At 30.2% G+C, this 10,961-nt stretch overlaps 1 protein-coding gene across 2 annotated transcripts in view; it reads left to right on the forward strand.

Moving 5' to 3' along the window:
• LOC100182959 (anoctamin-7) overlaps window positions 1–10,961 on the forward strand; it is a 12,513-nt gene continuing 1,552 nt past the window's right edge. Inside the window, exons 1-21 of one of the 2 annotated variants that reach the window (XM_018812906.2) lie at window positions 5–455; window positions 715–829; window positions 1,099–1,262; window positions 1,448–1,555; window positions 2,016–2,152; window positions 2,545–2,657; window positions 3,091–3,185; window positions 3,549–3,684; window positions 3,830–3,920; window positions 4,427–4,584; window positions 5,301–5,521; window positions 5,865–5,963; window positions 6,472–6,577; window positions 7,036–7,147; window positions 7,332–7,484; window positions 7,837–7,979; window positions 8,269–8,474; window positions 8,667–8,787; window positions 9,248–9,354; window positions 9,750–9,881; window positions 10,301–10,348. In XM_018812906.2, the coding sequence (XP_018668451.1) occupies window positions 366–455; window positions 715–829; window positions 1,099–1,262; window positions 1,448–1,555; window positions 2,016–2,152; window positions 2,545–2,657; window positions 3,091–3,185; window positions 3,549–3,684; window positions 3,830–3,920; window positions 4,427–4,584; window positions 5,301–5,521; window positions 5,865–5,963; window positions 6,472–6,577; window positions 7,036–7,147; window positions 7,332–7,484; window positions 7,837–7,979; window positions 8,269–8,474; window positions 8,667–8,787; window positions 9,248–9,354; window positions 9,750–9,881; window positions 10,301–10,336 (2,643 nt within the window). In that variant the 5' untranslated portion in view covers window positions 5–365 and the 3' untranslated portion in view covers window positions 10,337–10,348. Of the gene's footprint in view, window positions 456–714; window positions 830–1,098; window positions 1,263–1,447; window positions 1,556–2,015; window positions 2,153–2,544; window positions 2,658–3,090; window positions 3,186–3,548; window positions 3,685–3,829; window positions 3,921–4,426; window positions 4,585–5,300; window positions 5,522–5,864; window positions 5,964–6,471; window positions 6,578–7,035; window positions 7,148–7,331; window positions 7,485–7,836; window positions 7,980–8,268; window positions 8,475–8,666; window positions 8,788–9,247; window positions 9,355–9,749; window positions 9,882–10,300; window positions 10,349–10,961 lie in introns of both variants that reach the window. The other variant, XM_018812904.2, reaches the window with a different exon arrangement.

Genomic DNA, 10,961 nt, shown 5'->3' on the forward strand with positions numbered 1-10,961 from the left:
TTTGCATTATGCGTCAGTAAAGGTGTTAAGGAAAATAAACGCAACGAATTTAAGAATGGAATTTCAAAGAATCTGGAGTAAGAAATCATAGTACGGACTACTTACTCCATAACGATAAGTAGTAACAGTACAGCAGAACAAGATACACTATACATTATGTACAGTGGTTAGAAATAGCATGCCAATGAAACAAGTAGGTTAGACTCTTTAAAAGTACAGCACAGTCGAATGGAATGAAATAAATTGTTTAAACAAGCCATTTGTAAGACTCTTAACTATTAGTTTTACATTGAATGCAAAATAATATAGTCAATTGTACTAAATAGACAGTGAGTGTAACATGATGAAATCAGTTGTCTTTTAAAATGGATACTTTAGCTTCTAAATTCAAAAACTTTGGTAAGAATGGAACAGAAGATGAAAGTAGACCAATACTCGCTGATGATCCTGAAAAGGTAACGGTTATGTTAATTATAATGATTGAAAATATATGGAGTGTTAGTTAAATTAAAACAAATATGAGCTTGAACACCTACATATATATAATCAAAAAAATAATAGAGTCAGGTTTTTTAGTTAATATGCTAAGGAAACAATATGTGTAAATTGAGGTAAAATTCTATTTATGATCTAAATCGCAAGTCCAATAGCATGTCACACTACAAGACTTATATTAAATACAACTTTAAAACAAAACTCATATGTTTTATAAAGGGAGAGATAGAGATTGCGCAATCTTCCTCTTCCGTATCACCAAGTGAGGATGTATTTACTGATGAGAAAGATCAAATAAAGGAATGCTATTTTCGTGATGGGATCAGAAAAATTGGTAAGAAAAATGTGACAAAGGAATGATGAAAAATCATCTTTTTTATAAAAGAAAATGTTAAAATAATAATAAAAATAATAATTTTAATATTTTAGACAGGATATAGTGACAAAGCAACAGTCGTTAAAACTTGCTTACAGTTAAAATAACATTTACATTTAATTGGAAAAAAAGCTTGGTCGCACCTAACAGACCAATAAGCCATTTATGTTTTAATATTATTAAGTTAAACTTCTAATAGAAACAAAAATGTTTTATTTGTGATCCAGATTTTGTCTTGGTTTATGAGGATGAACATTGTGAAAAAACGGAAGAGTTGTCGAGCAAAGAGAAAGCAAAGAGAAGAAACAAGAGAAATCAAGTGGAGCAGCAGGAGAAGTGGAGGAATAAGTTTATTAGATGTTTAAAACAAACTGGTGTAACTATTGAAGAAGTAAGTTTTTTTGTAACAGACCGCTATTTAGAAACTGTTTTATGGTTTTATAGTACATTTTTTGGTTAATATTTTCACAGTAAATAACACTGTACAGTTTATGTATATTTTCTTGAATTTTCTGTGTTTTTTTTCTGTGAATAATTGTTTGAACAAGCATTTATGAGTAATGTTACTTTACACAGGACAGCAGCGTCAGCGAAGAGAAAACAATCCACTATTTTAAACTCAACTGTCCATGGCATCTATTGACTTATTATGCAGAGGAACTTAATATTAGAGCTCCATTGCAGGTCAGTTTAGTTCTTGTTTGAGCTTTCTTGTACCTGCCTTTAATCTACAAAGGGTTCGTTTATATAGTCCTGAATATACTATAAAGGCCAGCACCAAGGATACAAACAAGAACATTTTAGTTTTTTTTCTGGGAACTTTGGAATGGGAATTTCTGAGCATGTAAATTTAGCTGTAGGAAATTCAAATACAGAGTTTCAATAAAAGATGTTGTTATGGTGTTTTAATGTAACATCTATTATTGATGTATAATTTGATGCACTTTGAGTAAAGTTATATTAATAATATAATAACTTTTATTTGTCTTTTCAATTACGGTATCAAAGGTTTAAAAATATTTTGAATGAAACATTAGGATATAGCGAGAAAACAACAGTTGTTAAAACACGCTTACAGTTAAAAACATATTTACATTTATTTAAAGTTACATTGTATCAGTAGTGCATCACATACATTTTGCAGTTGCGTGAATACAAAAGTCATCAGTGGTCAAGCATCATTTTAAAAAAGTTTCATCTCCCAAATGGTATGGTTCTTGATGTACCTAAGAGACCAAAGCTATATTTCACATGTACATTTCGAAAATCCAAGATTTCAAAGTAAGAATGCTAACATTAGATCAAGTGTTGTGACAATAATGTTTGCAAGAAGACTATTAAAAAGTAGTTCTGTTGTAAAATTATTCCAATTTTTAAACTTTGATTAAGCGTTTATATATTTCATGCCAATTCTTCAACTGTTTGATTAATGGCAGTGTTTTCATTTTAATACTTACTGTTTATTTTTGGCTGTTTTTAGCTAATAGTTTCCAAATTCTCACTGCGTTAATCTTATAGTAAACATACACGTAAGACCGTTAAGTGTTTGTATAAGTTTCCTTTACTTACTGCAGTGCCTTATTAACACCATATGGTGCATGGAAACAGAGTATTCGCCCAACTTAACCATTTGTTTCGAGCTAAACATCTCTTTCTACTTTGTTTATTTTCAGTTTTCTTGGAAATGACAATCATGATACTTACTTCTCTGCTACAGAAAGAGGGAGAATTATGTGGGAGATCTTACAAACTACTTTGTTTGGGAAAAAGAAACGAGCAGAGATTGGTACAACATTAAATATTAAACTGTTTTAAGTTTACTTATACCTATAAACGCAAGCAGAAAATTTATGTAACATTTTTAAACTGCCAACCATGATGGTGGCAGGAAAACCAGCATACCATTTACATCAAGTATAAATAAATGAAACATTGAATTTACTAAAAATTGGTCGATTGTTCTCAGTTCATATCCCAAATGGAAGTTTTTCTTGTCCCATAGTTGCACTAGTATCTAGTTTTCAGGGCATGTGGTTGAGCTTTTTCTACTTAGTTCATCCAAGGTTGGTTTGCCGCACTAGACTAAATAATTTACATTCATTCATATAATTAAGCTCACAACATAAAATATTTGATCTGCAGTGCTTTTCAACTGCCACTAGTAAAACAAAAGATGGCAGTTTCAATTATATTGCTTTATTTAATTTCAAAAACCTTAGGCATTGAGAGACTGCTGTGTGATGGTGTATTCACTGCGGCATTTCCTCTTCATGACGGGCCATACAGGCTTCCAAAACCCATTGAGGAAGTTAAGGTATTATATCAAGCATACAGATTAAACACAGTATGTTTAAGCTTCCCGTTTATTAAAAAATCTTGAAATATTAGGTTTACATTTTGTATGAAGAAATCTATTTATATTTTATCTGTACTGATTGTTCGCATTTTTTTTCATAATGTAAAAGTAAGCATTTTTCTTGCAAAGTGTTTCCATTGTTTTGTTATATTGATGGATGGTTTATATGAAGTGTTGAATAAACAATGCTAGATAAACGTGAGATGATATACAAATATACAACACCTATGCATTAGGAAACTCATATTTCTAATATACAGACATGTATATTTTACAGTTTACATAAACTATGTTAAAGTTACTAAATACGAGTTATTTCAGGACCTTGAAAAATTGAACAAACGTCAAATTCTTTATGAATATTGGGCAAGATGGGGCAGATGGTATAAATATCAACCATTGGATCATATACGAGATTACTTTGGTGAAAAAATTGGGATTTACTTTGCTTGGCTTGGTGAGTTGGTACAGACAATAGTTTTTGATGCACAATTTTTTTACCTTCTATGTTACAGAGATGTGTAAAATGTCACGAAAAAATCTAAGATTTTACCATTTTTATCACTAACAGAGCTTTAGCTAAGTTTAAATTTATTTCCCAGGATTTTACACAGCTTGGTTACTTCCTGTAGCTTTTATCGGGTTCATAGTTTTTCTCGCCGGTCTTATTGGAATCAACATGAACCCAGAAGCGTGAGTTTTAACTTGACACAATCTACAAATGTAAACAATTTAAAAAATGAATGTCAAAATAACCCATTCATACAATGTTAAAAACTAATACAATGTTAAAAACTAAGTGCATACAATGTTAAAAAATGAATGTCAAAATAACTCATTCATACAATGTTAAAATGAATGCTAAAAACTAAACAAATACAATGTTCCAAAATGAATGTCCAAATATCCTATTTATACAATGTTAAAATAAAGTGTTAAAAACTAAATGCATACAATGTTAAAATTAAATGTCCTAATATCCTATCCCTAGAGGAATAGCATAGCAATTCTAAAAACAGCAACAAATATGTTCCAAAATAGGAAAAAAGTTGTAAATTGTGGTTTAAAGTTGACTGTCATGATATGGTATTTCAAATGGCACTGGTACAAACTAATTTTCGTAAAAAAAACAAATACAAGTAAATTCGTGAATAGGAAAATTGTAATTTGTAGTTAAAAGTTTCCTCCGTCTTTTACAGGAAAGATGTTTGCGGAAGTGGAAATAGTTATATGATGTGTCCACCATGTGAGGGGTGTAAGAAGTGGCCGCTTAGCAAATCTTGTATAATGATGAAACTTGCTTATTTGTTTGATAACAATGGGACGGTCACCTTTGCCATAATTATGTCTTTCTGGGGTAGGTTTTAAAGTTTATCATGTCGTAAATGAACCTGTGTAGCATATTTATTTTTATTGAAAAAAAAAGCTATTTTATCTTTTTTGAAAATAAGTTACAATGTGTTAATGTTTACTTTTTCCAAAAGTAAATATGTTTTTATGTACATTATCGAGACCCAGTTTTGTAGGATAATATACCAATGTACCACACATTATTTTCACTATTTCAAATTATATACCAAGTACATATCTCCCAGGAGTGCATGAATAATTGATGAACAGGTAGAAAATTCATTCTTATGCCTTTGCCAACTTAATTCAAAATGTGTACGTCATACTGTTAATGGATTGTGGACTTTTTGTCATAAATATTTGATGGTTGTAACAAAGCAGGCAAATTCAAAACTATCATGTTACTTATAAGCTTTATAAATAAGTGTAGTACTAGTCAAAACACTAACTTTCTACATTTTTTATTAAAAAATTAACTAAATAATGTGCATTTAATTTTTCAGCTGTAATTTTTCTTGAGTTTTAAAAACAGGAAAGTGCAAATATTGTGCATCGCTATCACATTACTTATGAGCTTTATCAATAAATGTAGTACTAGTCAAAAACAATAACTTTCCACATGGTTTATTACTAAAAAAATCAACTAAATAATGTCAGTGTTTCCATTTAAATAATTACTTAAAAATTAACCAAATAATGTCAGTGTTTACATTTATTTTTCAGCTGTATTTTTTCTTGAGTTCTGGAAGCGGAAAAGTGCAAATATTGCGCATCACTGGGAAGTGATGGATTACGAGGAGGAAGAAGAACGTCCTCGACCAGAATACAACGCACGAGCCCCTACTCTAAGTGTTAACCCAATAACTGGGGTCGTGGAACCCCATTTTTCACCAAAGCAAAGACTGAGAAGAATGTTTACTGGATTTGCCATCTTAATTATAATGGTATGTATAAAATACACTTAACAGCGCGTTTATAAAATACATAGCTACAACTTGGGTACAGTTCTTTCATACCATCTTTTTTAAAAATTTTACGTCCGATTTTGGTTTATCTGTTCCGTTTAATAATTGATTTAAATTTTAAATGATTGTAATATGAAAACAAACATATATTTATACTTTAATGACTATCTTTATTTTAAACAGATAAAAATTAGACTATGAATAGTTTTCTGTTTTAAAGCCTGGTCCTGTGAGATTTGAACATGCTTTTAAATATTGAGTATTGATCATATCCTGCGATACACCCACTAATGCATTAATTATCAATTATTCTATGTTTCAGTTGGTAGTCGTCGTCATATTTGTCTTGTCAGTCATCTTATACAAGTGTCTTATTGGCGTGGTAATGTCGCACAGCCATGATAAATTAATACACGGAGAGGTGGGTGTTTATGGGTATAATTATTTTTTGATAAAGGGTATTAAAAATGAGTAACTTTGTTGCTTTTTGTATCGTAATTTTCATGTGATTAGGGTTTAAAAATAAATACTGTTTACTTGTTCTGGCGCTTTAGCTTATTATTTATTCATTTTAAGTAAATTTAATTACGGAAACGAATGACATTTCACCAGACTTTCAATTCACTTTAACAGATTTTTAAATTAACCATTTTAAAACAAAATCATGTATGAAAGTAACTAAATTGTTTTATCCTTTGTTTCATTTTTTAATGTATGGGTAATAATTCGGATAACCCATTAGCGACCACTGGGAGCAATTGCCGTTAAGTGTCTTGCTCAATGGTAGCATCCGTGTCTTGCCCAATGGTAGCATCCATTACCTCTGGGTTCGAAGCAGGCGTGCTAACCACTTCCATAGCGCCGGTACATAAATTTGTGTCATTTTTCGTTGGATCCAACTTATTTTTTTATTATAAATTCCTTTCCAGGTCAGTACGATCATGAGGTCGGTTAGTGGAGCCCTCCTTAACTTGATTCTTATTATGTTGATGTCTAATGTCTACACTGCTGTTGCTGAATGGTTAACAAGATGGGGTGAGATAATAATTAAGTTGTTAATTAAGTGTGTAACATTACACTGCTGTATCATCCCAGTGTATATTATGAATACATAAATCTTAGCTATTTATTTTAACTTTTATTTTTTTTTAATAAGCGTTATTATTAAACGGTTGCAATCACAAAAAATTTTTATTTTACCTTATAGCTATCTTTATAGCTATAATAATTTAAGATACCAGAATTCAATCACTTCATGCTCATTTATTAATTATATCAATTATGTATACCACTGATGAATGAATGAATGTAACTTACTGATGTAGCGCATCAGTGTATAAGATCGCATAAGCATTGCTGTTCATTGTCAAATTTTCTATTTTCCTTTATATTTTTAGAAAAGATAATTGATCAAAAATGTACAAAATTTCATTCCAATTATTCTATATCTAATTAGCATTGTTGGTTAATTTCACTAACCTTCTTCATATTAGAAATGCACAGAACTCAGACTGAATATGAGAATGCGCTCACATTCAAGGTTTTCATCTTCCAGTTTGTCAACTATTATTCATCCATCTTCTACATTGCTTTCTTTAAAGGAAAGTAAGTTATTCATTTTTGCTATACTGGCAGTAACTGTGAATTCCCTTTTTGAAATTGACTTAAAATGACACAAATTCGGAGTCGCCCTGCCAAATAAGCATAAATAAGTACTTTTCATTCATTCATTCCAACACACATCCAAATTGTATCACATTTTTTGACAAAAATATTTTAAATTTTTTAGGTTTGTTGGTTACCCAGGTCATTATGGAAAGTTCCTTGGTATCCGAAACGAGGCGTGTGGAAGTGGAGGTTGTTTGATAGATCTTGCTCTTCAATTATTTATTATTATGGTCGGAAAACAAGCAATAAATAATGTGCAAGAATTAATTCTTCCGTGAGTTAGTGTTTGGTTTGTAGAAAGTAGTAAATGGTTAATAGTCAATAATTTGGTTTTTAAATTTTAAGAAACTACACAATTTTGTAGCAGTTGGCACATCTACGCAATACATATATGAAGGTACTTGCTTGCTTTGCAAAAGAACAGTTATTTTTAAAAGAATAAAATTTTTAGGTTTACCTGTTGGTTTACTAGCCCAATATTGCTGTATCAAAACTTTTTTATTTTAGTAGGTATCATACATTTTTATATTTTTTTAAAAAAAACTTTAACAACAAGTTTTCGTTTTTTTAAAAAACTTTTTTTATATGTTTTTTTTTAAAACTTTAAAAACAAGTTTTCGTTACAGGAAACTTTTCCAGTGGTGGCAACGAAGGCAGGTGAAAAAAGCATTTGGAGCCGAACAGAAAAGTAAAATGACAAAACCATGGGAAAAAGAATACCTTAAACTGGTGCATTACGAAGGATTGTTTGAAGAGTATCTTGAAATGGGTGAGATATATTAAAAATTGTTGTTAAATAATATTTCAGAAAAGTAATCACTTTTGGCTAAAATAAACCTTTGTTTTATATTAAACATTGCTGTTAAATAATATTTTAGAAAAGTAATCACTTTTGGCTAAAATAAAATGATGTTAATACATAATATAAGTCTTTAAAAAAAATATGTTATTCATTCTTGCATGGTGGCAAGGTGTATGAACATCCCTGTTATAACAACTGTCGTTTTCTGGCCACGCGGGGATGAAGTAACTTACATTCATTCATACTTACTTGACAGTGCTCCAATTTGGATTCATCACTATATTTGTTGCTGCCTTCCCCCTCGCACCATTATTTGCATTGCTGAACAACTGGATTGAGATACGTCTTGATGCGAGTAAACTAGTTTGCGAGATGAGAAGACCGGTGGCAGAACGCGCACAGAATATTGGTGTGTGGTACGAGATTCTTGACGCTCTGGTGCAAATTGCAGTAATAACTAATGTAAGAAAGTGATGATTTTTGTATTTGCTGTTACAAAAATTAGAATGCATATAAAATCTATTTTTAATCTTTCAGTTTAAATGCTATTACATAGAATATCTGACCCCTTAAAATTCGTAAATCAATTATACCAAATAACCAAAAATTCTAATATCAGTGACAATAAACTTTAATTACCCTTTCATACCACAGGCGTTCTTGATTGCTTTCACATCTGAGTTTATTCCACGGATTCTCTACAAATATGAAGTTGGAGCTGGAAGTTTGAAAGGTTACACCAACCACTCACTCTCATATGCTCCTACAAGTGCTGGTGGGTTCCAAATCTGGAATTTTATCAATATTAAACGAGTTTCATGAAAATGCCGACTATATTCTCAATAAATAGAGTATTTTTTAAACCTTAAGTATTTTCCTGTGCTGCCTGAAGGCACTTTATGAGTTGTCTAAATTATCAGCCATACATGAAAAAATCCATTAAAATAAATGAACCCACAAAGTAACATACTTACTTGTAAGCTGGCGTGGAGTGTATAAAACAAAACAGCGGTGTTATAACAACTGTTGTTTTTTGGCTCAAGTGAGGATAAAGTAAGTTACACTCAAAAAACAAAAAAAAACTCATTTAAAAGCCAGAGAAAGGTGCAACTTCCATGTCCCGTGTAAAATTGTTGCCTTTTATATACACTAACTTTTAGGCGCAATTAGAAAAAATATATTTCCATAAAGTAGCAAATGTAAATTTAACATTCGGAATTTTCCAACTATTTAAGGTTTAGGAGATTGCCGGTACAAAGGTTACAGAGACTGGGAGGGCCACCATACGTTGTATTACTGGAAGTTGTTGGCTTGTAAACTTGCATTTGTCATCACTTTTGAGGTGGTTATCTTGACTAAAAGTATTTTAGATAAAATTACTTAACGACTATTGTTTTGCCATTACATCTTGTCCTGTTGTTTTTTCCATTTTCCTAATCTTCGTTACTGTAATCTAAGAGACAAATTAAGTGTATTATTATTATTATTACAGTAAATAATTACCTGGATAAAATATTATTAAGCTTTTTTTCCAAATGTGAAAAAAGAATTAGTGAACAATAAATCATAGAACACATAGTTTACAAAATTTTAATATAAAATAATAAAATAGAACTAGTAAAATGTAACAAATTAAAAAATATTTTACCCAATTTTAAATTTCAATGATGAAATAACACTATTAAAGCGTAGCAAATCAAAAAAATATTTTACCCAATTTTATATTTTATGATGCAGCACCTTGTATTCTTTATTGGAAGAATGATCGACTGGAGCGTGCCAGATGTACCTGAAAGTTTACAATATAAAATTAAACGCGAGCATTATCTTGCCAAGCAAGCATTAGCTGACAACCGGGACAACTCAATGGTTTGAAATTGATTTTTATTCCGTTTTTCTCCAAGTTTAAAATTTTTGATTTTGCATGTAGCTGTTTTGATATACTAATTAAACTGATTTATTGAAAATATTGAAAAAAAAGTGTTCATTAACATTAATTGTCTAAAAATTTATTCTAAAATATTTTGTTTACACTAAAATTAAACAATTAACAAATAAAATCATACAAATTAATTTTGCATGCCGCTATTTGTTTTAATAAAGTGAAATGATGGAATAAATATATTGTGAAATACTTTTTATTGATATCAATTAATAGTTGTGAACAAATTTATTAAAAAACTTTTGTTTTATAAAGCCATTACTATTTTGAAACTTGAATTAAAATCATATAATTAACAAATACTTGATGATTTATCATAACATGGTGTGGTTTTTGTTGCATGCAGAACAATAAAGGGGAATCTTCCAACAGCAGTATGTAACAATCATATATGGTAAGTAATCATTTCATTTGCAGCTTTATAAAATGTGTGAATCACAATTTGTTGCATCTAATACAAATTTGAATGAATGAATGAATGAAATTTATTTCGTCTCTTCGGTCACGATAACGAAGAACAAGAGAGTTGACAAAAAGCGAAAAGACGGGTAGTAACGGTAAAACAACAGTTGTGATAAAAAAGAAAGAAATAATGTTTTGGATAAAAGGCGTGACCGTTACACCCTACAGACGATACAATTTCAAAATTAAATAAATAACATTTAATTAAACATATTAAAGTTCTAATTGGAAGAAACTTTAATTGTGGAAGAAACTTTAATCTTTAATTGTTTTACTTTAATTGTTGGCCAAATATGAATGAGTAAGCAAGAAAAGTCACTATAGTGGATTCTATAAACAAGAACATCCATGTTATTATTAGATTTTCTCTGCCATAGAAAGATAAATAAGTTATATTTACTAATTTTTATCAACCACGTTTCGTTACATTATTAGTTTTGCAACAATTTAAAAAATACAAATGCTGCTGCATTCAAATAAACACACATTTGTCCAGCGCCGTGGCGTAGTGGTTAGCGCGCCTGGCTGTAACCATTAGGTAATGA

This window comes from Ciona intestinalis, chromosome 8 (genome assembly GCF_000224145.3).
Source record: "Ciona intestinalis chromosome 8, KH, whole genome shotgun sequence".
Taxonomy (NCBI): Eukaryota; Metazoa; Chordata; class Ascidiacea; order Phlebobranchia; family Cionidae; genus Ciona; species Ciona intestinalis.